Source organism: Carettochelys insculpta, chromosome 1, assembly GCF_033958435.1.
Source record: "Carettochelys insculpta isolate YL-2023 chromosome 1, ASM3395843v1, whole genome shotgun sequence".
Classification (NCBI taxonomy): domain Eukaryota; kingdom Metazoa; phylum Chordata; order Testudines; family Carettochelyidae; genus Carettochelys; species Carettochelys insculpta.
The window spans coordinates 283,501,627-283,529,130 of NC_134137.1; the positions used below are offsets into that span (position 1 = coordinate 283,501,627).

The 27,504-nt window shown below is 45.9% G+C and overlaps 1 protein-coding gene across 4 annotated transcripts in view; it reads left to right on the top strand.

Annotated features, from left to right (window-relative positions):
- The first annotated feature begins 5,681 nt into the window (after positions 1–5,681).
- The window catches only part of ZC3H7B (zinc finger CCCH-type containing 7B), a 60,876-nt gene continuing 39,053 nt past the window's right edge, over positions 5,682–27,504 (top strand). For 3 of the 4 annotated variants that reach the window (XM_075009887.1, XM_075009904.1, XM_075009910.1), the window contains exons 1-5: positions 5,682–5,849; positions 13,188–13,248; positions 18,973–19,006; positions 19,672–19,869; positions 25,257–25,415. In XM_075009887.1, the coding sequence (XP_074865988.1) occupies positions 13,196–13,248; positions 18,973–19,006; positions 19,672–19,869; positions 25,257–25,415 (444 nt within the window). In that variant the 5' untranslated portion in view covers positions 5,682–5,849; positions 13,188–13,195. Of the gene's footprint in view, positions 5,850–12,520; positions 12,637–13,187; positions 13,249–18,972; positions 19,007–19,671; positions 19,870–25,256; positions 25,416–27,504 lie in introns of all 4 variants that reach the window. The other variant, XM_075009894.1, reaches the window with a different exon arrangement.

Genomic DNA, 27,504 nt, shown 5'->3' on the forward strand with positions numbered 1-27,504 from the left:
AAGATGCGTGAAGCGTGTGTCTTCTCAGACCACCTTATGTGTATATCAGTGAAATGCCTGCAGTAATCAACAAGCAGCTGAAATATCATGAGAAGTACTTCTATCTATTGATGTACTCTGTCGTAAAATGGTCTGAATATGTATTCCATCAATTGCCTCTCCACAGTGAAGGAAGGCAGTTTCCTCAAACAGGCCAAAAGGAAATACCACAGATTGGTAGTGGTATCAATTGACTGTGAATCTGAGAAACTTTTTGTGACGCTGATGAATAGCCATGTGAAAATGTGTCCTTGAAGTTGAAAGCAGCATATCAGTCCCTGGCATCTAAGGAAGGAACACTTATTTTGAGATATAATTTGCCTTTCTCTACTACAGCAGTGAACTGCTTTGCCTCATCACAAATCCTGATTTTGAACTTCAGGATATTATCCCACAGGCTGAAATCTTATTGACCCAACAAAGCCTGCTGGTTTGTGGTCCTAAGCTGTAAACCTCATGTGGAATAAAGCTTTCTGCTGAGTAGGTTTAGCATTTTTTATTCTTTTCCTTCCAGCACAGTGACCTGTTGTCCCTGCCTCTCTTTTTCATTGGCAGCAGAAACTACTAAGGAGCCTAGAAGAGGGTGGTTATATGAGTCCTCAAATTCTTGTGAATGGACATAGTGTCTTCTTTTCACTCCTTTAGCAATAGGAGAAAGAGAAGTTTTCCATAAACCCTTGACAGGTTCCAGGATAGCTTCATTAACAGACAGCGCTACTCTAGAGGATTCTGCAGAGGCTAAAATGTCTGCAGCTATGTGTGACTTTACCTGGATTTGTTCTAGTTAGACAGCCAGACCAGGAGCCACCCTCCTCTACAAGTCTTGAGAGCTTTGAAATCATCAGGAGTGGGAGACAAAGGTGACAAAGAAAAAGAGGCAAAGGGTTGTTGAGATGGTCCCTCACCGGGTGGTCACCTATACAGGTCCTCAATATGCAATTCCTTCTGAATGGTACTGATCCCTGTACTGAGGGAAAGAAGGCAGTGATGGTGTTGCCAGTGGAGAAGGGAGGGAAGGGAGCACAGAGGCTTTAGAATGTGGAGGGAAACCCCAAAGGGTCCTCAAGGGATATTGATATGGAGATGAGACCCTGTGGTCCTTAGAATGCTGAGGATGTGGCAGGTACCAGGGTGGTCAAGTACCAGCTTGGCATTCTCTGTTTGAAACACATATGATCCAACCTTGGGGTGCCATAGGGAGCCTGCTTCTCAGACCATAGTGGAGATGACCCTGTTGGTACTGGGGGGACTGGATATGAATTTGGAGATGGCAGTTCCGGTGAGATCCTCACTGGCTTCCTCTTGCTGGAACCTATGGAGAGGAGCATAGATGCTGGAACCAGGGATGGTGGGCATGCTGGCACACCCCCTCCCCGTCCTGAAGTGTTTTTAATAATGAGCTTGTGTAATGAGCTTGTAATATTTAGATATAAGAGTAAGGTTAGGGTATTAATTTTCTAAAGCAGAGTTATCAGGCTGGGTATCAGGCCAGTACCAGACCAACGCATCCTTTTCCAGGCTTCAAGGCTTGTCTCTCATGCGACAAGTCTATGTCAGTGAGCAGCCAACACTGCAGCTGCCTTAAATGCCTGGGAGAGGCACATGTGAGTGCAAATGCCACATTAATAAAGGGTTCAAATCCTTAATCAGAAAAGCACAGGGCTGGCAGACTCTACTACCTACTTATGGTGTCTGTGCTTCACCGGCCATGGGAATCTGCTCAGTAGGGGTACTGAGCATGTTCAAACCAGCTAGGAGTGCTCCTCCTGTTCTGGCTGAATCCAGAGGAAGATCCTTATCAATGGTGCCTAAGACAAGACAACATTAAACCTCGGACAGACTCAGGACTGGGGGTTTTGAAGTCTGCAGAGAAGGTACCAAGCAGGGGAAATGTCTCAGAGGTTGTGCTGAAAGAAGAGGCCTCCCTAGAAGTAGTCTGTAAAGCAGGGAGGATTGCTGATGTGGAAGCCCAGGAAGGGCCCAGGGATATCAATCCCAGGAGGACGGATACACCTTTTGGTACTGCAGACCAAGGAGCCCTTTCTGGTGCTGTCTACACCTGAAACTTCTGAGGCAGCCAGAGAGTTGCTTAATCTGTCAGTGACAGTTTCCCCTGCTGTTCAGGAATCACCGTTGGTACCAGAATTGTCGCAGCAGATGGAGGCAGGAACTATACAACGGCCTTCAGAAGGGTGAGTTGAGGATCACACAGCTAGCAAAGGAGAAGCGAGCCCACAGAAAGCACAGCAAGGACCTTCCAGACACACATTACATGTGCAACAGATGCAGCAAGGACTGTCACTCTCATGTGGGTCTTCACAGTCACAGCCGACGCTGCAAATGAGGATGCCAAACGGAACTACAAAGGGCGCGATCCATAGTCTACGTAGACTGAAGGATGCTAGTACTGGGATTGGCAGTGCATGCACCCCCATGGTCCCAGCTCCAGCCGCAGAACACCATTTGGTGACTTCTACAGTTGTGAATCCCCTCCAGAGGTTCTGGAACAATTTGCATGGGTGGGGGTGGCTGAATGCTGAGAGCCACTAGGCTGAAAAATAACCCTGCAGGTTCTGTATAGACTGAGCAACAGAAAACTTGTGGATACAAAGATTGAAGCTCCAACAAAGCAAGGGACTGAGGGGATCTGGGGAAGCACAGCCCTTTATACCTCAAGCAGTAGTATGAGGCACCAGAGAGCATTCCCGCTGTCCCAACAGGTACCACTGAAGAAAAAATCTGTAGCAATTGTGCATGGGATGTGCACATGCCTACAACTGAATGGACACGTGCAATAACTCAAAAAAAAAAAGCTCACAATTCTGGGAACCCCGGCAAATTATCACAAAGGGTAGTTGATTGGGTTTTAGCCATGCAAATGGAAAGCACAAAGCAACCACAATGTCAGGATCATATAGCAAGAGAAGCATTGTTAGTGTGCCCCTAAGAGGAAGCTGGGAGAGAGGGCTTATTCTGGACAGAAGGCTGGCTTGAAAAACAGGCTTGGGAAAGGTGAGCAAGGAAACGGTCTACTGTTGTTTGATCTCAAAGTGTTGAGGAAAACAAGATTTTGTCAATATTCTTAGATAACTGTATTCACGCTATGGGAGTGGGTAGAGGGCTGTGCCACTTTGACTGTACTACGGTAGATCAACCTTTGTGTACATAAATAACATCTGAATAACTTTCCCCTACTGACTGCTTGATGTAGTAGATTGGTGCAGAGCTAGTCTACAGAAACTAAGCCACTCTGCACTGGATAGGGAAAGATGGGGGTGGGGGTGGGAAAGGCCTCAGACACCGGTGGGCGCTGAGCCCACGGTTGTTGATGTGGATATACTGACTGCTGGTGGTAGAATCCTGGAGTTAACTAATGAGGAAAGACATAATTTGACCAAAGTGGAGCTGTACGCCTTAGGCCATCACTACTGAACACATCTTGCTGTTACAGACAAGAGTGGTTAGGGGAGCAAGTTAGGACTCCCACAGATTGCACTTGGGTATTTCTATGTTGAAACTGAACATTCTTGCGTGAAAAATTTAGTCCTTAACCCAGCCGTAGGCAGGTGGTCCGTTTCTTTTGTATACCTCACAAGTCGGTATCTAGATTGTTCAGCCATCTGACTGTTGCATCACCAAGGGCAGCAAGGTGTTGCAGTCCACCCGCCAATCTTTTAACTGTGCATGCCACCACATGAGTCCATTTGCCTCATTGCTCCAGGGTTGTACTGTGAAGATTGGACTAACCCAAATATCTGCATTGCAGTAGCCACTCTGGCTGTTCCAGCCAGCAGCCTGAGAAGCCTTGTCCAAGAGCTGCATGCTAGGCTGCAAATAGGTGATTGTAAGTCAGGCTTCTGAAATTCATCAACATGCCTGACTCTCTACCTCAGACAAAACAAAGCAGCAGAAATGTACAGACTAACATGGCTACCTCTCTGTTACTGGCTCTACCTCAGAGTTATTACTATTCTGTGAGGACATAGCTGTCAACCTTGATATGCCGTTGTTCGTCCGAGATTGGTACTGGCTGGTATCACTGGACCATCCTAAAAGGATGTTGCAAACTTAGTCAATAGGTACTTCAGTTGTAGGTGGGTTCCCCCTGCCCCAGAAGCAGGCAGATCTTCTGCGTTGCTTGTTTGCATCTGTTGGAACCATTGTTAGCCTTGGGTGCAGCAGGTTGTTTTCATCCGCCATAGTCCTGTGTAGTTTTAGGGGTGATGGCATCTTGGCAAAAGTTTTGGGTGAGCCACATGAGCCACCATATAAATTAGATGTTAATGTGTAGTTAAGATAACCACTGATGATATCAGGATCCATGCTTACATCTGCAGCAATGACACATAGCCAACTTCAGCCCCAAACTGCTGCACAATATTCTGCTGGAACAGGTATCAGCACTAGAAGGGAAGGTTTGCAAAATATTTGCTTCTGCTCCTGAGAAGGTTTCTACTAACTTCAGGGTCAAAACAGGGCAGATCTTTAGTGCTTGAGATGAAACAGGTATCATTAGAGCATGGTTTCGTCTGACTCCTCCTAAATAAGTGACAACTGACTGGAAAGAAAGTGAGTAATCTGCAATAGACTGTAAGAGGTTGTTTAGGCAGGCAATTGTTCAGATGGAAGGTTGTGGCCACTGTTTCAATGTTGGTCTCTGGAGAGGCAGGTGATGAGTTGACAATTCTGTTCTTACTGGCTGAGAATTGTGCACAGCCCTTTAGTGTTTTGGTCCTTAACTCTGCCTCCTTAACCCTCATCCTGCCCCTCTTATTGTCTTTACCCCTTGCAACCTTTGGTCTTTTTTCAGAATTGGTCTGAAAAGAAATATCTGTCACTCAAAAATGTTATTTGCAGAGTGGGGGAGGAAACAGTGGCATTAAATTAAGACCCATCCTGGAACTGGATCCAAATGGAGTTCATTGAAGATAGCGGTGCTTCACATGGATGCAGGCTTTTGCCTGCCTGCAGCTTTAGGTGGGATCAAGGCCTAAACTGGAAATATGTGTTGATTTGAAAAAGCAGCAAAAATTATTTCACAGCTGATATTGCTAGCAGGAGAGAATAAGTCCCCCCCAGAAGCCATCTAGGAGTTTGAAAATGACTGAAATTGTGTTACTTGCGTCTTTTTGTGCTGAGCTAATGAATTTAAGATCATATTGTGAAGACCAATCCTACAGCCTTGTGGGATGAAGTGGGTAATCACCATATTGAATTTTCTTGCATCTGCCGAGGCTTAACTTCATGAATGTGTTGCAACGCACGCATATAGAACACATATAGTGGTGGCCCTTTTAGGTGGCATACATTCACTGTTGACTTTAATGTGACACCTTATTTGCATAAAGTTACTCAAGTGTGCATGTGCAAGGCTTCCAGGCCTGCTATACGTCTTTACTAAAAAGAACATTAAAATCTGTTGAAATCAGTGCTCAAAATAATATCAGCTGTCACAGACAGTGTGACAATTTGGCAGCAAGGCATTTATTTTGGCAAAAATCAAGAAACCGATTTCAACGCCATAGGATTTGTTTAGACGAAACCGGTTAGTTCTAGGACCTAGGGGAAGCTGCTGTTACGGCTGAGGGAAAGAGAGAGAGACCTGGAAATGAAAGTAAAGAGACCAGGAGGCACATGGAGGGAGCTGCAGGGGTAGCAGATCCGGAAGCAGAATGCTTCCTTCTGTAATTAAATAGCATTTACTATTATTATTACTAATAGTAATAATACTCTAATCATATCTCTAGTAATATCATACCATTTATCAAGGAAAGGTATACGTAGTGTGAGTGGGAAAAACCTAAGCAGAGGTGAGTCCTTTATTGTTTTTGGGGATATTTTTCTAACTGTAGGCATAAAAGGGACAGATCTGAGAGACAGGAATCAAAAACGAAATATTAATTTATACTAGCAAACCCCCCTTCTTCCCAATACTCATTAAATAGAGGAAGTATTTTGCAGCAGCAAAAGCAAACAGAGAAATTTATTTATTTTCAAGGCCACCTCCCACCAAAAAAATGTGTGGCTTGCAGGAAATAATTGCCAAAGATCTCTGTGGAAAAAAAAATGTAACTGGAGTTTAAGAGTTACTAGCGAGCTAAAAAAGCCCCTCGGGTTGCTTCGAACACTGGGTAGCAAGTAATTGTTTTTTATGTCTGTGTGGTTTTAAGATTTCAAAGCTCTGTCCTGATCTGTGTTTTGCCTGCAGTTTTCCCTCTTGGGGGCATAAGCCCCGGGCAGTAGCAAAGAAACGCTTGTGAACTAGCTTCTCACGTGCACATTCCTCAAGGGTTGGAAAGTTCATCAAATAATAGTTTTTTTTTTTTTTATTCTTCGAGCCTTCTGGTTTCTGGGAGGGGGAGTGAGTTAGCCCTGATTTTTTTTTTAAAGTCGTCTCCCAAAACTTGGAAAGCTGTGATGGCTGTTGTTGTTGAAATTGCCGGGGACTTGTTTGTCTAAGCGGGCGGGGGGGGCTGGGGGAGATCGTGGTGGGCGAGAGCTCCCGGCGATAGAGCGAGCTGCCTGAGGGGCGGGGGGGGAATCCACGCCTGGAAGGCTGAGGCGGGAGGCGGCTGTTCCTGCTAGAGGAAGGCGGCGCGTGTGCCCGCCCCAGATGCTCCTATCGCCCGTTGCGTCGGCTAAGCGAGCCCGGGGCTCGGCGGCCTACGGCTGGCGGGGGAAGGGAGGGAGGGAGCCCGAGCTGCGCGGGGAGTTGACTTTGTTCCTGGAGGGATCAAACCAGGCTGTGGTGCTCAGTGGGGCAGGGGAGTGGCACCGCCCCGGGAACGGGGAGACGGGCAGGGGACAGCCCCCCTTTGGGTGCTGGGGGCATTGAAATGCCATCCACTCCGGAGGGGCAGGGATGGGGGGGAGACGTAGCCCAGCGCTAGGGGGGAGCCTGCTGCGAAGTAGGGGAGGCTGAGCATGGGGGTGCAGGAAATGGGGTGGCCTGGGCTGTGGGGATCCCCAGGGCTTTCTGTGCTGGCTGCCCGTCTAGTGGTGTGTCCGAACGGCGTTGCGTGTGCTCTTACATATGTGCGCTGGGGCACTCGTGTAGTCCGGCCGCAGGGGTGGCTGTGGAAGTTCCCTGTATTTATTTGTACCCAGGGTAACCGTGATGCCATCTTGTCTGGCTCGCTGACCTCTGTGGCTGGCTGTATTGTCGGATGAGTGAGGGTGGCTAGACGCATGGCCTTGGCCATGTCGGGGTGTGGGGGGGGATGGAGGCTGGTGAGACATGGAGAGTAGAGCTTGGGATGAGGTAGCTGGGTTACAGGATGGACACGGGGAGTTGTCAGGTATGGCCCACGGTGGAGGGAGATGGGGGAAGAGTTAAAGGACATGGACCAGGGGATGATCAAACATGTAGGACTGGGTAGAGCTCTTTAGGTGTACTGGGTTGTGCAGAATGTTCTGTGCTTGGGCTGATTCAGGGTGTCTATTTTGCTGCACTACATTAGGTACAGTTCTGCAGCTTGACAACTCCTTGTCTAAATACCTTGTGCCTGCTGAAAGCTGGGAATGAGAAGGTCATGAGTTGTGGTCTCATTTCTGCTGATTGCCATTTATATTTTCTTGTGTTTATAGCCCATATTACTGACCAAAGCATTTTAACCAAAGCCTGGAAAGCAGTCAAGTATTAGCCTTCTCAATCTCTGTTTCTGAAATAAATTAACAAACTTTGCAGAGTCAGAATTGGAAATAAAAGTCAGATCTCTAATATGATAGAATCGAGTCTTTTCCACTGAGCCATACTGCGTTTCAGACTGACGCCAGGTAAGTCGATCGGAGATACTCAATTCCAGCTAGAGCAACTGCATAGCTGGAATCAACTTATCTATGCCCGACTTACCTGGCCATTCACGCTGAGGGAGGTTGAAATGAGAAACTCTCAGGTCGACCTCCTTTACTCCTCACAAGATTGAGGAGTAAAGAGGTGACTGTCGACTCAGATAGTTTCATTTCACATGTCCCCACTAGGCGCACAAAATCGAACCCTGGAAGATCAGCCCTGACCAGGTCGATCTACCAGTAGCGTAGATGTACCTTTAATGTGCCAAATTGGTGTGCTTTGGTTACCCTGGCTAAACAGAAGAACACTTTTCCACTTCCCAAATACAGAACGTGACTGCCAGTATTTTGCTGCTGCCTAGTAAAGAGTTTGTAACTGCTTGGCAAAAAGTGTGTAGTCCCTGTCTAGTGCTAAACCACAGGGATGTTAACAGATACCCTCTGTGACTCATGTGGTGGAGGTCTGTGAAGGCCCAAGGTTCAAACCATGGTGGTGATTTATTGAGAAGGGGGCATTTTGTTGTTTCATGTGGTATAATAAGGCTTTTTGTTTTTCCTGCAGTAAACCCTGGTTTTGTTTCTTTAATTGAGAAGAATAGAACACATACTTTTAAACAGGTTTTTATAATTAAAAATCTATCTGTCAGTTATGACATGCCACAAATGCCAGGTGTGCCACAAGTTGCTTGTTAGTCATGCATTTGGATGGCTGGTATTTCACATTAACGGGTTTGCAGTTTGTGAGGTATCGGATAGGACGTGGCAGAGGGGGCCTGAGGAACAGTCAGGTTTGCAGAGAAAGTAATGACGGGGAGATGAGGAAGCGGTCAGACTTGCAGAGTTAGGTGTGGTAGAAGGGGATGGGGATGGGGGAGTTGTCAGTGTGAGATGGGGACTGGTGAGATGGGCAGGTCACAACAGTTGAGGAGGGAGACTGGGGGAGTGGGCAGCCTCATGGGATGGAGCACAGTGGTAGATGATAGTGGTCCTTGTGCAGTGGAAGACAGTGGAGGGAGATGCTTTGTCTGAGATGTATAAAGGAGCGGGTAGGATTGCAGGACGGTGGGACACAGGAAGCCTGTTCTTGTATGTGGGGTTATGTAAAGCAGGGCGCAGAAGCATGAAAAGGTGCGTGGATGGGCTTGACAGCAAAGAAGAGTGGGCAGGGTCAGCAGTAGCTCAGGATGATTACGCAGGCGAGATTGGATTGTTGTGCTTAGGCGTGTAGAGCATAGAAAGGGCAGTGAAAGGGTTGGTGGTGCCTGTGGTGCAGAGAGGCAAGAGCACATTTCAGGCACAGAGGGCAGCACAGGGAAGAGTAGGCCGTATGTAGGGTTTGGCAGGAGATAATGGTCTGTTGTGCACTAGGGATCAGTGGTCAGGTACAAAGATAACAGCAGGCATGGATTAGACTGATGAGTCTTGGGCAGCTCTGGAAGGGAGTCGTGGGCTGTGGAAAGAGCATGAGTGGCTGGTTAGACAAGTGCGGGGGAAGCAGGGGAGGTGAAAAAGGGCAGAAATCTGAAATAAGCTACAAAGGGCTTTTGATGAGTCTGGGGGACCAGGGAAGAGTTATGGAACCATTTCCTCGCAAAGTCCATGGCTCCAGCCCAGCTTCTGGTTAGTAATGGCTAGGGGTGCTGACTTGGAGATACGCCTATCTCTTAGAACTGGAAGGAACCTCGAGGGGTCATTGAGTCCAGTCCCCTGCACTCACAAGCAGGACCAAGCACCATCCCTGATAGATTTTTTTTTCTTTGCCCCAGACCCCTAAATGTCTCCCTCAGGGATTGAGCTCATAACCCTGGGTTTAGCAGGCCAATGCTCAAACCACTGAGCGACTGGTCTTGCATCTTGTAATCAAAAATAACAGTGCAGTCATTGGTAATTGTAGTAAACTCATGAGTGTTAAGGGGAAATGGCATGTAAAGTCATGGGTGGTAATCAGGAGTCACGAGGTATGGATCATGAGAGAGTGACAGACATGTGAACCTCAGCGGCACTGTTACTGTCTCCCAGATTGCAGCACCCCAGAGCAGGGAACTAGGCCCCACTCTGGGATAGGAACGGCTGCTGCAGGGTGTGTGTGGGGCAGGCTTGTTCTAGTGCCTCCGGGGCTTCCCCTGCTCACCCGGTCAGGATTAGGCTTGCTGTACTGAGGTGGCAAGTGCCATGATAGGTTGTCAGTGCCTCCTCACTTTAGACTGAAAGGGCAGGGTGTCTGTCCCTTTGTCACTGCTGTGACAGTCTTGCAGCCCTAGTGACTGCAAGTCATTCTCCATTTACAGCTTTTTCAGCGGTGTGTAAAACAGGGCAGGAGTCCTAGTACAGTTCTTATTGTAACTCATGTCCATGTCCCCATTTGGGCACCTTGTGAGGTGTCTGAGCAGGGAGGCTAGGGGTGTAGCAGAATGGAGGCTGAATTCCCCTTCTCCCCCAACCCAACCCCCACGCATGCGCCTTTTGACAATATAGCTGGTTGGTGGAAGTGGCAAAGGTTGGGTTAGGTGATGTGTTCAGGAAAGTTCATAGCTGCTGTGCACGTTGTATTTAATGTGTGGATAGACAGGGATTTAGAGCATTGCTAGAGTTTTTTTTTTTTGCTTGTTGTCACTTGCTCTGCAGTGATCTGCCAATGTTTGATTGCTTTCTTCATGGTCCCCAGCGGGCCATGTCTATGGCCAGCTATTTTATTTTCATATCCTTTGTCCTGTCTGGTATGGCCAGTAACTTCCTCTTCCTCTAGTATACATTCTCTCATCTCTGGATTTTTGTGATTCTGTGTTCTCTTGCCTTTCCAGCCTCTCTCATTGCTGTTTCAGCATCTCTGGTGGTAGCTTGTCCATCTCCTGTCCCTCTTGTTGAGGTTATGTGACTCTCTGTCTTTGTCTTCTCCTTTTTTGTCCTTTATTGACCTTATACTTTCTCGTCACTTCAGTAACCATCTCTATGTGGATCATTACTAAATTTATCTCTTCCTGACATCAAATCAAATTATTCGTTCAAAAATCAAGTCCATATCCTCCTCTCTTCAAACCTTGTCTTCTTCATCATGATTGAGCATCCCAGCCTTACAATTTCATTGTTACATTTATCTCCTCTCTGTCTTGCCCTACACTCAAGTTGTTGATTTAAAGCCTAATGGCTCTTCTATTACAACCGCTCTGATATCCATCTGAACTTCTCCATCCCTTTTGTTAAAACTCCTTGTATGTACCTTGACAATCTCTTGCCTAATTTATTACAGTGTCCTCCTCTCTGGGTTCTTTGGGTCTTTCCTCCAATCCATCTAAAATGTTACTGCTAAGGTGGTCTTTTCCATCTGTTGCTCAGACCATGCTAGTCTTTTCTTTGAACGTGGTGTCTAGCTTCTGGTCGCATGGGGCAGGTGTCTTCTTCCCATCCTCCCCCCTCAAGGCCCTGCCCAGCTTGGCATCTGCCTGCATTTCTTCTTACTCTCCCTGTGGTTCCTTTTGGTCTACCTAAGTGTCCTGTCTCACGGCTCCCTTTGTAGCCATCTCCAACTCTAGCTTTCTGACCATCTTTGACTTTCTCCTGGAACACCCTCCTCTTCCAGATCCATTTATAAAGCTGCCTTTCTTCCACAGATCTGAGTGAAGAGAATCTCCAAAGAGATTTAGATTATTTGCCCTTCTTTACCTTCTGATCACTGGTGTGTTACATATGTAAGCACTAATAATCTATCCAGTTCTACATGGAAAGCCCTCCTTGGAGTAGAGGTCATGTCTTCCTCTAAGTTTTGTACAATGCAGAGCGTGGTGAGGAGGCTTCGATAACCGACAGTGGTTGAATGCTGCTGCCATTTCCTACTTGGGCATCAAGGGCTTAATTCTCATTTACAGCAAAGTTTTTGTTTTGACTGTAATAAAGTGTACACTTACAATGGGTGTAAATGGCCTTCATGTAAATAAAAACTAGGCCTTGTCTTTGGGCTGTTTTGGTGTAGAGTTGGAGGGGTGAATGATTTATTTTCCGCATAATCTGTTCAGTGGTGGCAACCCTAGTCTGGGAGTACAAATAGTTCCTTGAAGAACATGGTGGCTTGAATTCCACCTCACTTCCATGTTTCTGCGCTTACTTCATCTTCCTTTCCCTCTCCTCACCATGCACGGGTTGAACACCTTTCTTGACCATGGCTTCTCTGGGACAGTATGGCTCTGTGGGATTTCTGGCCACAGAATTCCAGCATGCCCACTAGCTCTCTATGTTATTCCTGTTCTCCTGCAGCAGTATAGATGTGGAGAGTGGGCTATTCCTGGCTTTGCACCAAAGCTGCGGCAGACGAACAGTGCAAATGTAACTTTTTGAAATTGACCCATTTCAGTTGAGAACAAGACTTCTAGGTCTCACTTGTCACAAATCTAAAGTAGGGGAATATTGGCCCCTTTGTATGGTTAACTTGTTTGCATTCATAGAGTCCTGGAAAATAGAGGTGAAAGAGAATGGGTGACCAGCCTGAGTTTTTCCATCCTTGGTCAATGCAGGATTGTTCTGTACAGTAGCTTCCTATGGTCTCTGTCCATTCTAAGTTGAGTGATGGGACATTCAGCACTGTCCTTAGGAGAATATTCCATAGTCTAACAGGTGTCATCATTAGGAAACATTTTCCAATAGCCTGAAATTCTCTTTGGCCGAGTTTCATCTTTGTACTTTTATTTATACCACAAAGTTAAATCCCTTCGCTTCCCTGGTGCTTACGTCTCTCAAATACAAGTAACTGCGTACATTATCCCCATGGTAGCCACCCCCTCCTCCAGTCTCACTCCAGCTTCAGATCTAACCCAGGTAAGTAGTAATCAAAGTTGCTTGTCATCTGATGGCTGCTTAGTTGTGGGGGGATGGGGGTAGGTCTCCATTAATTCTCCCTGATGTGTTGTGATCTTGCATGTACAGTGCATTCAAGGCCATGCTATGCAGAGGACACCATTTTGTTATTCAAAATGGTATCTTCCGTGTGCATTTGGGGCTGGATGGAATCATCCTGCAGGCGTGGCTGGTGCTGGGGAATGCCATGCATGTATTGTGTACACAGACACCATGCTACCGTGGTTGTCAGTATAAGCAGAGTAAATGGGCCCTGTGTGGCTGAATTCCTGTACACCCTATTGGATGATCTTCTGCAAATCAGCATTGTGGCGTACAGGGAAGGGGAGATACGTGGGTAGTGAGTTTGTATTTGTGCTGCTTCCCATGCTGTGAGTAAATGAAAGATTTTGGTGTTTGAGGCAGTTGGTATGGAACATTTTACTACTGTAATAGTCACTTAAATGCAGTACTGTGTTGCTACTTTTATGGTAAGATCTGTAATACCTGGCTTTGTGTTTTTCTCATTACAGACGCTATAATGGAGAGACAGAAAAGGAAAGAGGAAATAGAGAAAGGACTTCAATTCATCCAGTAAGTGAGCAGGTTCACTACTACTTTCTTTTGATTTGGAGGTAGTCTTTGGAACCTACAAAGTAAGGAGAAATAGCTGACATTTTCTTTTCATTTTGCTCCGTGGTCCAGGGCTGATGCTTGGAACGGTCTTGAAAATTGTCCTGGCCCTTCCAAGTGCTGCTAGTCCTGCAAGAGATCCAAACTTAAAATCACATCATTCAAATTCCCATCTTGCTTTTGTCTGCTACTTCCGCTCCAGTGTGATCTTAACAGCCAGTGTAGCGGTAATGATAATAGTAACACTCCACACTTCTTCAAAGCCTTCCAGTGGTGGGTTTCAAAGCACTGGTCAAGCATTGAGAACTTAAGCCCTTTACTATAACTGTGAGGTAAGCAATAGTAGTATCACCAGTTGAAAGAGAGGAAGCCAAGGCACAAGAGGTGAAATGGCTGCCAAATGTCAGAAAAAGAATCCCGATCCTTTAACGGCTAGTCCCAAGTTTTAATTTCTGGATCATTCTTACGAGACTTGGGTGGAGCTAGGAGGCATGCAGGACATATTGTGCATGTGGATGCATGGCCATGGGGGGACCCAGTCCCGAGTTGGGCTGTAGCTGCTCCCAGAGCTCTCATGCAGGCTGCCTTGCTAAGATGCAGGCAAGTGAAAGGGTCTGGCTTGGAGTGTGTGCCCCAGCCCGCCCCCCTGGATGGGGCTGTCCCAGTAGCTAGATACCCCATGCCTTTAAGGGGAAGACGGGCAAGCCACTCACTCCTGGCTACCCAGGGGAGGGACAGAGGAAACGTCAGGCTGCATACTTCACCTCGCTCCCTGGAAGTTCAGTAGCACCAGTGGCCAGGTGTGTGTGGCTGCAGTTCCCTGTTCCCTCATATTCTCCCCTACATCCCCCAGCCCCCTCCCCGAGTCCCCTATCCCCAGTCCTCATTCCTGCCTGGATCCCTCCACACTCTAAATGCCCTGCCCGTATTCCTGCCCCTGAGCTCCCTGTACCCTACCCCACACTGACATTTCTTCTAGGTACAGCTGTATTGCACCCTCCTGGCTTGGGCCCTGCCCCCCTGGAGTGTGTGATACAACAGTACATCAAAGTCAGGGGTGGGGAACCCCAGCCCGCGTTCCAGATCCAGGCTGCAGCTTGCATGGATCCGGCCCCTGAGGCTCAGGGCTACCTTCCCCACTGTGGGGTGGGGAGCCCTGAGCATCATGAGGAAGAGTCAGGCAAGCCAGGGTCAGATCTGGCCCATGGGCCCTGCATGGCAGGGGGAAGAAGTGGCTCTGTGTGCTGGTGCTCCCCCAGGTGGGGGAAGAGCAGCCTAGCACTGCCTGGGGAGGCTTTTCCCCCACTGCTCTGATTGACTAGAATTGTGGCCAAGCAGAGCAGTGTGGCAGCTGTGCCAGGTATGCTCTCCCTCACCCATCAGCCAGACCCTGCACACCCAGACCATTCCTGCATCCCCGACCCACTCAGACCCACGTCCTCACCCTGCTCCTGCACCCCACTCCTGTCCAGATGGCTCACTCCCAGTCTGCTCCTGCTACCTGCCACCCTCCCAAGCCGCCCAATGTCTGTCCACTCCTGCACCCTCCCTCCCACCCAGATGTTACACCCCAGACCCACTTCCTCGAAGACCCCACATTGAACCCTTACTTTGGGAACATCTCAGAGTCTAGAGAGGTGCACAAAATATACTAGCCTTGGTCCTTCTAGACTCTGGGGCTGGAGTGGAGGGGAACGTCTTTGGTTTGTTTCTTTTCCAGTCGAGGACTATGTTCGCAAGGTGTGGTTTTTGGTTTTGGTTGTTGGGGTTTGTTGCTTCTCACTTGTACGGTCCTGACTGCTTTTTCTGTGGGCCAGTGGCCCTGACCCAAAAAAGGTTCCCCACCCCTGCTGTAGGAAACTTCAACTACTTCCACTCCTGAGTATGGAGTGACACATTTAAAATACAATACTGAAATGTTGTTGAGTGGGATTTTCAGAAGCACCTAAATGACTTTGGAATTCAAGTCTGCTTGACTATCCATAGGAGGACTTGTGGACCTAAATCACTGAGGAGCTTTAGAAAAGTCCACCTGTATTTCATTGTTATGGAAAGGAGAGAGATGGTTTTCTGGGTAAGGCACTAGATTAGGAATCAGAAGACCTGGTTTGATTCCCGGCTTTGCCACAGACTCCCTGCATAACTATGAGAAAGTCACTTAATCTGGCCGTGCTTTTATTCCTTATCCATTAAATTCCCAATACTCCCTGACTTTCACTGGCTGGTTTACCTCTCTCCATTTAGCCTAATTCCCCCTCCACTTACCTTATTTACAGCAGTGGCTCTTTGGAGCCAGGCCTGTCTCTCACTCAATGTCCATACGCCACCTACCACAATTGGACTCTGCTTTCGGCTGCCAGTTCTAGACACTACATATCACAAATTATGGATATTTTGAATTTTAAAAAATAATGAATTGCTACACCAGTTAACAGAAGCTGGTGAGAATAGTTATCCCCATTTTCTGTAATGGAGAAGCTACAGTGCAGAGAGGTAAAGGGACTTGTCCAAGGTCCCAGTGCACATCAGTGGCAGTGCTGAGACAAGAATGCAGCATCCTGGCTCTCAGGCCTGTGCTAAAGTCACAGATTCTCCTTATTTCAGAACTGTTTTCCATGTATGTGTTGCATCTGGGTCACTATGCTGAAGCCACAAACACACACGCCTAATAGAAATGTTGTGGACCTGTTGAATCAATAGGGCAGTGTTCCCCAAATTGCGTTCCGTGTGATGAGAATAGATGTTCTGTGAAAAACATTTCCATGCTAGCGATATGTTTCTTTTTAAAATATTAAATTAGAAATTGTGTGTATCAAAAATACCAAGGTATTTGAATAGTATTTAGTGTAGGTATGTTGTTTATAACTCATTCATAATAGGATAGTTGTTGTGCAACTCATGTTGAAGCAGAGATGCAAAAATACTCTTCCCATTAAAAAAACCTGTCAGATGTTACTTGTTATTTTTACAGAAAACTACTAGAAAATAAAAATATTTATAAAACCACAACATTTAAATATACTTTTCCATACCTGATTTGTTTTGCTTTTCTTTTTCATAAAAATGTTTTTAAGCTTTAAGGAAGGACAGTATTGTTCAAAACAGGACTATCTTTTCTATTTTTATATGAAAGGATGACACCAACCATCCTCTTTTTGTCTGTTATATTGATGTTTTGTTTCAGGTTTGTTCTTTTAATTTTTATACTTAATTATAGGTTTGCTAACTGTCCTCTTATCAGAAGGACATCAGTTGTTCATTCAGATGATTTTGCTCTTGTTGTTTTTTGTTCTTTGTAAAATAAAAGACATCTACAAAACCTACCTCTTAAATCAACTTTTGAGCATTATATGTGGCAGTTTTTCAGTATGAACATCCCCCCCATTCCCTACCCCTAACCAGCACATATGTGTTCTGTCAATGTATTACAAGCCCACAAGTGTACCGTGGCCAAATTAGTTTGGGAAATGTTGCAGTAAGGGATCCTGACCCCTGGAGTCACTGGGGCTGTGTCTACACTTGCATTCCTCTTTCAAAAGAGGCCTACAAATGAGGGAAATCGAAAATGCATATGAGGGGCAGATTTACATATCTGGCACCTTATTTGCATATTCTTATTTCAGAATGGCTTCTTTCGAAAGAAGAAAACCAACGTAGACACTGCTCTTTCGAAAGTAAACCCCATCTTTGAAAGAAACCTTCTTCCCATAAAAGAAGGAAAGAAGGATTCTTTTGAAGATGGGGTTTACTTTCAAAGGAGCAGTGTCTACATTGGTCTTCTTCTTTCGAAAGAAGCTATTTCAAAATAAGAATATGCAAATAAAGTGCCAGATATGTAAATCTGCACCTCACTTGCATTTTCAATTTCCCTCATTTGCATGCCTCTTTCGAAAGAAGAATGCAAGTGTAAACAGCCTGGGAGTTTGAGGGTTAATTGCACTGGCTCAGGCTTTCTGTTAGGCATTATAGGCCAGAACACAAAACAAGCACGTAAGATAAGTTTTAGCTGAGTTTATGTCTGGTTTTACACAAGTCAAATACATGGTACCGAAATGCCAGATAAGAGTCCCTATTGAAATTACAAATACAGTTGTTAAAATCACCTTGAAGAACAAATTAAATGACATTGTTAAAATGTCGTGCATCTCAAGAATGCTACTGACAATGTGGAATGAATGGTGAGGGATAAATATTATCTTTCACATCAAGTGGAGTCTAAGTTTGTGGAATTCCACTGAAATTAGAAATACCTGACCTAACTCACGAACTATAAAACTATTGCTGGAGCCTTGCCTCCTTGCGCTGTTTTGATACAACTCTTTCACTGAGTATGTGGGCTAATTATGCTTACCTATTTCATGAGGGAAGCTGTGAGGTTTAATTTGTTCATATTTCTAAAGTGCCTTGAGATCCTTATCTCAAGAGTGCTGTAGAAATGTGAAGTAGTATTCCTGTATGCATGGCCTGGGCCTTGGAGCAGTGTATGCTTCATTTAATGGCTTGAGTCTAGGGGTCACTGTGAAGACAGGGCTTTCATATTTTAGTGGCTTGGTGATTCTTCCCCCTCACCGCCCCCGCACTCCACTTTACTAATGAAATCCACAAAAACTTCTGGCTAATTTGAAGGCACAATAACTGATGAGATCTAGAAGAGAGTCTGGTGCATTTGGCCAACAAGATTATGTTGATGTAGTGTTCTGATGGTGGACTGGGGTTAGAAAGGTTTGGGAGAAATGAAGGGCTTCCATGGGGACTTGGGATTCTCTTCCATGAGGAAAAAGAAATACTTTGTGGATATGGACTTTTGCATGTTGCTCAAGGGGACAGACTATGGCTTACCTTGTAGTGGTTAAACAAAAGACACTTTCTTGAAGGTGATGAGAAGATTTAAGGTTCGGACTTGGGATATGGAGTCTTTCATTTCTGGGTCACGTGTCCTAGTTGGGCCCCATCTTGAGACAGACCTCAAGTTTTTATTGTCAGACTACTGGTTTGGTGGTATATATGATATGGTGTGGTCTCAGTACTGTTGTGGGACATGTGTTCTGACCACAGTAGTCACCAGCATTACTGGCCCCCTGGCTAATGGTCTCCACAGAAGAGGTGAGGAACGTTTGCTATGGAGTCAAACCTCCTACATCTCTTCTTAGAGGTGCTCTTCCAGGAGAGGGTTTAGACCCCTTGGCAGGAGGAAGTGTGGAAGAAGTTTGCTGTGCTCTGGGCCTTACCTATTTTGTGGTTTAAAGAGAAGAATTCAGCTTGATGGAACTATGATTCCAACACCTTTCCCTGCTGCCAAATTCTCTTAAAAATCGCTGTTATTTTATTTTATTTTATTTTATTTAGATTTTATTATGAAAATGTCTGTTCTGATCACAGATTGAAATCCAGCTGCCTGAATGCAGCCCTCAGAGCAGCTGGGTTACACACAGAGTAGCCATGAAATTGCAGTCTCTTAAATTAAGCAAATTGTCGGGCAGCGATCCTCTCTTGTTGCGTGTGTCCAGTGCCTAGCATGGTGCAGAACTAATCCCTAATTGGGCCCTCTTGGCATAACAGCAATACAAATCAATAGTAAAGGTGGATAAAATGCCCAGTGAAATCCATAACACACAGCCGGAAAGACTGCCAGTTTAGCTGAATGAGGTATATGTGTTTCATGAAACCTTCCTCTTCTCTCCTCAGGTCTACGTTACCCCTAAGTCAAGCAGATTATGAGGTAATTCAAGGTTTATTTTTCTGAAGGCTTTTGAAACCACAGGATGGTGGCTTTCGGTCAGTACATGTCCTCTAGCACAGATGCCATAAACTAGTGTCCTTGCATTTGAGAGCCAAGAGTGGCTAGTTACATTGTGGGGGTGGTCCAGAGCTGTTTGTCTATAGTGGAGAGTACTTAAGACTGTTAAGAGAAGTTAACTTCACAGGAGAGGAGGTATTTGGGATGAAAGCACTGAGCTTTAGGAGACAGTCGTGCTTGTCTATGCAATATCACAACAAAAAAGCAGTAAAGTAGCACTTTAAAGACTAACAAAATAATTTATTAGGTGATGAGCTTTTGTGGGACAGACCCACTTCTTCAGACCATAGCCAGACCAGAACAGACTCAATATTTAAGGCATAGAGAACCAAAAATAGGCTTTAGGAGAGGAGAAGATCTGGTTGAATTAGCCTCCCCAGTAGGAGGCAGATGGAATTTGAGGGCAAGGGATTAATTTCGTGACAGGAGGACTTGACTTGAGAACACATGTGAAGGTGAATGGTGGATTGGGAAACTCTTCACAGTTTCTGGGTATGTTATACAGGAGGTCAGAGTAACTGATTACGTTGACCTGTCTGTGGAATCTGAGTCTTTATTCCACTGTGTTTATATTCTCTTCCCCTCAGGCCTTTTTACAGAAGCTGGTGCGGAATCTTTTTGCAGAGGGAAATGACCTGTTCCGCGAGAAGGACTTCAAACTGGCTCTGGTGCAGTATGTAGAAGGGCTGAATGTGGCAGACTATGCAGCCTCAGATGAGGTGACCATCCCGGTGGAGCTCCTATGTAAGCTGCACGTCAACCGGGCTGCTTGCTACTTTGCCATGGTGAGCCATTCCAAAGAGCTGGACAAAAAAACACAGGAAGTGGGGAGACCCAAGAGATGGCCGTGCGTAGGATGGGGGTTTCAATTGATTTTGTCCACTCTTCCTGCTGTCCAGAAGAAGAACGCAGAAAACTTTGAACTCTTCCCTTTGTAACACTGGTATCGTGAGATACAGACAGAAAATGTAAGAGGTGCCCTTGCAGCTCTTGAGAGTGCACTAATACAGATCACAGTGCTGGGGAGTTCTAATCTGTAAAGGGCCAGTTCCTGCTAAGTATTCCACGATGATAATGCAATCGTGGGAGCATTGCTCTGTAGATTATTCTTTCCTGCATGCTTGAGAAAATACATTTAATCTAGATATGGTGTGAGCATGGTGGGTCTGAGGTGGGGGGTTTCTGTGGAAAATTTTAAATTTGAAATACTTCGACTAAAAACTGATACACATGGATTCTGAAATGCTGCTTCACTTCAGTGTTCCCTCTAATCTTTTCAATTCATGCATGGAACAAACTTCTTTTGTGCACCAAGGCATTTGTAAACATGTACCACCGGTAGAAACAAAACCTAACTGTGGACATCCTGTTAATCAGCTGGGAGGTATTTGAATTTCTCCTGCGTGGCTGCACAAGTGCACAGCTTACAGGGTAAACTGCTCGTGAGAGCTATAATTTGGGGCCTCGTTCTCTACACACCAGGTTCCCTGGTTACACTGTATGTCCCATGATGCACCTCACTCTTCCCTTTTGGTAAGTGGAGGTGAGACGTCATGGCAGCGTCCTGACGATAATGAGTTATGAAAGGTACGTCTGGCTGAGGATCTCAACCTACAGTGGGTTGTAGGAGCATGTGGCATTTCAGAATTGAAATATTTAATTTTCTGTATGAAAAACAAATATTTTGGTTTTCAAATATTTAGTTTTTGAAGGGGAAAAATTAGACTTTTCAGTGGAAATGGGACATTTTGCAGAAGTTTTGGTTGGTGAGAAGGTAATTTTCTATCAAAATTGTTCCCATCCCTAACGAGATGAAAAATTTTTACTCACCCTCACTTCATAAGTCTTAACAAAGTATGCCAGGAGCCCCTAATCCCCTCTTAGTAAAGTTACGGAAATCCGTTACGACGACGACGACTCCTAAAGACAAATTTAATAAAGCATAACCCTTCTCTTGACATGTAATCAGCTGCAGTGTTTCTGGAGAGAAGATAATGGAGGCAGTTGTGAGGAAGTTTTCTCTTCCCACCCTCTGGCCACAAGGCCTCCTTCTTCTGAAGCATCAACCGTTGGCGAAGATAAAATCTTGAACTAAATAGACATGTAGTCAAAGCTGGTACACTAAGAGAAAGGATGTTGGACTGGGTGGACTGTTTGAACTGATATGGCGGGATATGGTGCTAGACGGACCAGTGCTGTGGTCCGGTATAGTAGTATAGTTTATATTCCTGTCTTAACTGGTTTTAAACATTACCCTTCCAGGATCCTTATGTGCTCATACCAGAAACTTGTAGTAGAGGCTTCAGTTAGCCAGTAGGATTTCATTCCCTTCAAATGCCCATTTCGAAGTTGTTGCGGGTGGCGTTGGTAACGCTGACTATTATTAAGGTTGTTTTCATCCCATTATAAGATCCTGTTTTAAGCTGCTTATCACTTTGCCAAGCTGTAACTATTCAGGTTGAAATTTTCCACTCTGGGTGTCTGCCTGTGACTGAATGTTTTGAGAAAATTTCAGCTGAAGTTGTTCAACTGTTTCTGAGAATGAGTTGATATGTTTTGCCCGAATTCAAAAGGTCTGACAAGCTTTTCTTTGAGATGCTCTTGCTCCCTCACGCTTTGGATCAGGGACTTAAATTTGGCAGCAAGGTGGCCTTTGTGACAAGTGTCTTTTGCCATCCCTAGGGAAATCCAGCCCCGTTTTAAATTTTTGAAAAATTCTGTGTTTGTACATCCCCAGCTGAGACATGCTAAAGCTATGTAGCAAAAATCCCCAAGATTCCATGAGCACTGAGCATGCTCCAGCCCAAGACTGAGCAGGATTTTACCTGAAATTACTGCTACTTGGTGCTGCGGGCCAGTCTGGAGCCAGGCACTGGAGAAGGGAGCCTCTCTCTCCTGTGCTAGCAACGAACCCCCTCTGCTGGGCCCATGCAGTGTGGAAGGAGAAGCTGTCTAGTTTGAATAAAAAGGGGACAACAGCCAGAGCTGGGATGGGGAAGGGAGAGTAGATAGGGACATGGAGCCCAATGGGAGGGCAACTGGTACTGTTGGCAGGAGGGATGGGAGAAGGAAACTGGGACCAGACATTGGGGTAGTGGAAGACTGGTGCTAGTTGTGGCAGTAGACCAAGACTGAATGAGCAGGTTGAAGGGGAAGTAGCCAGTATTCCCTCTAATTTTTATCAACTCTGAACGGAACGATTGTTCTTATGTGCACCAATTTGGAGGTAAAGTGTGATGTGGAGGGGATGTGATGTGTGACGCATCACTTTCATATAGGTGCACATAACAAAATTCCTGTGGTGGGAGTAGGGCCAGGTGGTTCTGAGTGTGGGAGCAAGCTCAGGGATTGGAGGCCTGCATGGGGGAGAGGCTGGGTGAGGAGCTTGGCAGGGGAACTAAGATGGCTTCAGCAAGGGGAATAGGGAAGCGGGAGGGAATCTGGGATTAGTTGAGCAGGTGTGAGTGAATTGAGACAAAGAGTCTGGAGCTGTGGGGAGAGGCTAGGACTGCCTGGGCAAGGACACTAGGGCTGCGTCTACACGTGCACGCTACTTCGAAGTAGCGGCAGTAACTTCGAAATAGCGCCCGTCACGTCTACACGTGTTGGGCGCTATTTCGAAGTTGAAATCGACGTTAGGCGGCGAGACGTCGAAGTCGCTAACCCCATGAGGGGATGGGAATAGCGCCCTACTTCGACGTTCAACATCGAAGTAGGGACGTGTAGACGATCCGCGTCCCGCAACATCGAAATAGCGGGGTCCTCCATGGCGGCCATCAGCTGGGGGGTTGAGAGATACTCTCTCTCCAGCCCTTGCGGGGCTCTGTGGTCACCGTGGGCAGCAGCCCTTAGCCCAGGGCTTCTGGCTGCTGCTGCTGCAGCTGGGGGTCCGTGCTGTATATACAGGGTCTGCAACTAGTTGTTGGCTCTGTGTATCTTGCACTGTTTAATGAAAGTGTGTCTGGGAGGGGCCCTTTAAGGGAGCGACTTGCTGTTGAGTCCGCCCCGTGACCCTGTCTGCAGCTGTGCCTGGCTCCCTTATTTCGATGTGTGCTACTTTGCCGTGTAGACGTTCCCTCGCTGTGCCTATTTCGATGTTGGGCTGAGCAACGTCGAAGTTGAACATCGACGTTGCCAGCCCTGGAGGACGTGTAGACGTTATTCATCGAAATAGCCTATTTCGATGTCGCAACATCGAAATAAGCTATTTCGAAGTTGGGTGCACGTGTAGACGTAGCCTAGGATGAGACGCATGAGGCATGGAGACTGAGACTGGGTAGGTGTGCAGAGAATGTGACTGGGATGAGGAGCCAGGGTCAAGGAAGAAACCGGACTTGGCCAGGTGTGGGCTTGAGGGGCCAGGGAGAGAGTGGGGTTTAAGGTTGGAGGAAGTGGATGGAGAAGTTTGTGCCAGCTAGATTGTCCTCTCCTCCAGAGCCTGAAAGGAAACCTAAGGTTCCTGAGTTTCAGCTTTTCTCTGCCCTAAGGAAATATCTGTGAACGCCATAGACAGTGCCTTTATCTCCCTGTAGTGCTGGTATACAGAGAGGGTGACGGTCTACTTCTGCTGTCAGTTACTTCACAATCTCCAGTGGCAGGGGTTTGAGTGGTAAATAAAAATGTTCCAAATTTGCTGATGGCTCTTAGATGCCAAGATCAGAAGGACCTATTGTATTGATCCCATCTGACCTCTTGAATAACATAGGCCATAAAACTCCTCAAGATCATGTGCTGTGAACTAGAGCCTATCTTTTAAGAGTATCTAATCACATTTTAAAAATTGTCCAGGACAGAGAACATTGTTCCCAAGGTTAAGTACCTTGCTGTTAAAAATTTGTCGTAATGATATGCCCCGTGAGGAAAATTGATTTGTTTTTTATGAAACCTGGGAAATTTCACACACGTGTTAAAAGAACATTATTAAAATGTTAAAGTTAAGCATTTAAAAGTGAAGAAATGCCTGAGTTGTGGTTGCTTGTGTGATCTTTATTTGGTATTAGGATTCCGTCTCTAGTCACATGTTCACATGCTATTTTTTCCACAGATTAATTTTAGAAACAGGATTTTTTTTAAGAGGTGCTCTAGCTCATTCAGTTTGGATGGTGTACAGCAAAGAACAGAAAATACTTACTAACTAAGTGGCCATTCAATATTTTGTTTTCTCTATTGATCAAAGTGTGGCTCCAGGCCTCATTTAATGCAAGCTAGTCAAACTGTGCTCTTCAGACAGTTATTAATTTTCTTAGTCTTTATCTATGATGCTTATAAGTACAATGTCTAAGTGCTTCACAAATATTAATTTTTTCTCACAGTACACTCCTGTAAGATGGGGGATGTTGTCTTAATTTTACAGATGGGACACTGAGGCGCAGCAGTTAAGTCTCAAGTACCACTAATTTTAGGTGCCTAATCTAAAATGCCTCGAATCTGATATTTTAGAATACTCAGACTTACGTAGCACTAGATATGTTCAAATCAGAGCTCCCATTGAGTTCAGTTGTAACTCAGCTCATGTCCAAAATGGACCTCAGGGTCTTGGGCACCCAAAAAAAAGAGGAACACGTAAGTAGTAACCACCTGTGAAATGTGTGGTTTAAGTGACTTGCCCAGCATCTCATAGGAACTCTGTGGCAGAATCCGTGGGTTAAAATCCCATTCTCCAGGGTAGTGTTCACCTGCTTTAACCTTGAGATCATCCTTTCCCTTCCTTCAGTTGCCTGACTTTTACCACACATCTTCCAGCTACCCCCAATATGCAGGGCAGGAATCTTCAAAAAATAGACTGCTTAATCCATGACACGAGTACTAGGCCATATGGTGCAGGGGTCCTGTGGCAAAAGTGATATGGGATCACGTAATTAAAGACTACTATATATGTAAGAGGGGCTGAATGAAGATCATACAGATGAACTCCATTCTGGCATTTCCTAACTTTTGAGTGCTCAGCTCTGCAGCCTATAGAATGTTCTTTGAATGCAGTGTGTGTGTGTGTGTGTGTGTGTGTGTGTGATTTTATCCAGTCTCTAATTCCTGTTACATTCATGGGCTTTGACGAATGTTCCCAGCAAACTGCAGTAAATAGTGCAACAGAACTTATGCAAGGAAAGGAGGTGGATGCCAATGTGTAACAAACACCATTGACTGCTCACCTGATCTCTTTCCTCTCATGCAGGGCTTGTACGAGAAGGCACTGGAAGACAGTGAAGCAGCTTTGGCGCTCGACAAGGAGAACATCCGCGCCCTCTTCCGCAAAGCCCGCTCCTTAAATGAGCTGGGGAGGCACAAGGAGGCCTATGAATGTAATAGCCGCTGCCTGTTGTCCCTTCCACATGTAAGTGCGAGACATGCTTGTCTGCCCCAACCGCTGAGACCCTTTTCCATCTTTCCTCTCCCACTATCTATTGTAGTGTGAATGAAAGAGAGAAAGCCGTCTCTTCTGTGTGACATGCCTGTTCCTAGTAATTGAATCTCTTGGAGTTCTGACTCCATGTCCCTGTAAACCTGTCATCTCTGCTGAGGCTCCTGACAAAGGGCTGCCCCCGTCCAATGATGATGGCTTTGTGATGGGGAAGCGTGCCCATCCCCCACCACCAGGGAACTGAGCTCCAATCATCAACTTGCTTCATGTCTATGTTGGAACAGCTATTAGGTGGTGATGTCTGTCAGCCGTTACCAGTTTAGGGTATAGAAGAGAGAGACTTGTGCCAGGTCTACACTATGTGATTTCAAATGACATAAGGCAGCTTACATCAACCTAATTATGTCAGTGTCTGCACTACAGCTTTGCTCTCATCAATGTAAGGACCTTACAACACTGACTAATAATTCCACTGCCACAAGAGACTTAGAGCTTATATCAGGTTCCTTAGGGTGAGGCACTTAATTGTGCATTACTTACATCAGCTATTGGCTATCTTGTCAGTTTCATGACAGAAGCAGTGAAATTGACAAAAGGCCTGGCAGCTAGAATCCAGCTGCCCCTGCTGCACTAAAGAGCCAGGCCAAGAATGGATCCTGCTGCCAGTTGGGAGCCAGACCAACAACCTGGGCAGGAATGGCTGGGAATATTGGCTGTCTTGTCAATTTCATGGCTCTATGCTGGGTCTGTGAAATTGACAAGGCTCCTGGCAGAATTGGCGGGCAGAGCAAAGAAGCCTGGACAGCTGGACCCTGCTCCCCAAAGGTAAGAAGCCCCGGGTGACTTCCTTTCTCCCACTCTCTTCCCAGTTGGCTCACTTAAAGTCTGGGAACCTGTGGAACAGTCAGGCACAAGCTCTCAGCTCCCCACGCTGTCTCTCATAGGTCTGGAGAACTGCTCCTTCTGAGGACACGCACCACTGACCCAAGGAGGTTAATGTGGACATGCACCACTCCAGCAAGTTACTCTGTTGACTGCAAGTCAAAGTAATGTAGATTGACCTAAGTTCCTAGTGTAGACATACGTTAGTGACACTATTCCTAGTGCCCAGAGCCTCATTAGAGCACCATAAATATGTTTTAAGTGATAAATGGCTGTCATTTTACCTTTTAAGAAGAACCCACAGCGGTCAGTGTTTCTTGTACACGAGGGGTACCAGTCTGCAAAAAGAGCTTTAATATGGGTATTTTAACAGAAGCACAAGTACAAGATACTGGAAGTAACTGTTTTACTCTGCATGGCAGTGCTGTGTCCGGTCCTGGGTGCCAGACTTTACTAAAGATCATAGAATCCTGGGGCGGGAAGGGACCTCAGGAGGTCATCTAGTCCAGCCCCCTGCCTAAACCAGGATCAATCCCAACTAAATCATCCCAGCCATGACTATGTCAATTTAGGACTGAAAAAACCTCTAGGGATGGAGATTCCACCACCTGTCTTGGAATGCATTCCAGTGCTTCACCACCCTTCTGGTGAAATAGTTTTTCCTAATATCCAACCTACACCTCCCCCTCTGTAACTTCAGACCATTGTTGGAGATGTGGACAAACTGGAGAGAGTCCAAAGGAGAGCGACAACTCTGATAAAAGGCTTACGTCATGTGCTTTAAGAGAAGACTTTTTTTTTTTTTTTTTTTAAAGGAGCATGTTCAGTCATGAGAAAAAGACACCAGGAGGCGACCTGCTAACGCTCTTCAATTATGTCAAAGGCTATTATAAAGAGAACTGTTGACTGATTGTCCTCTGAAGGCAGGACAAGAAGTAATGGGCATAATCTGTGGCAAAGGAAATTTAGGTTAGATATTAGAAAGCTAACCATAGGATAGTAAAGCTCTAAAATGAGGCTGGAAACCCATCTCTGGTGGTTAAGAATAGGTTGGACAAACACCTGTCAAGAGATGATGTAGGTGTACCTGATGCTGTCTCAGTGCAGAGAGCTGGACAAGGTGATCTCTCAAAGTCCCTGGCATTCTCTAAACTCTGTTACATCAAAGCGACATTAAAGC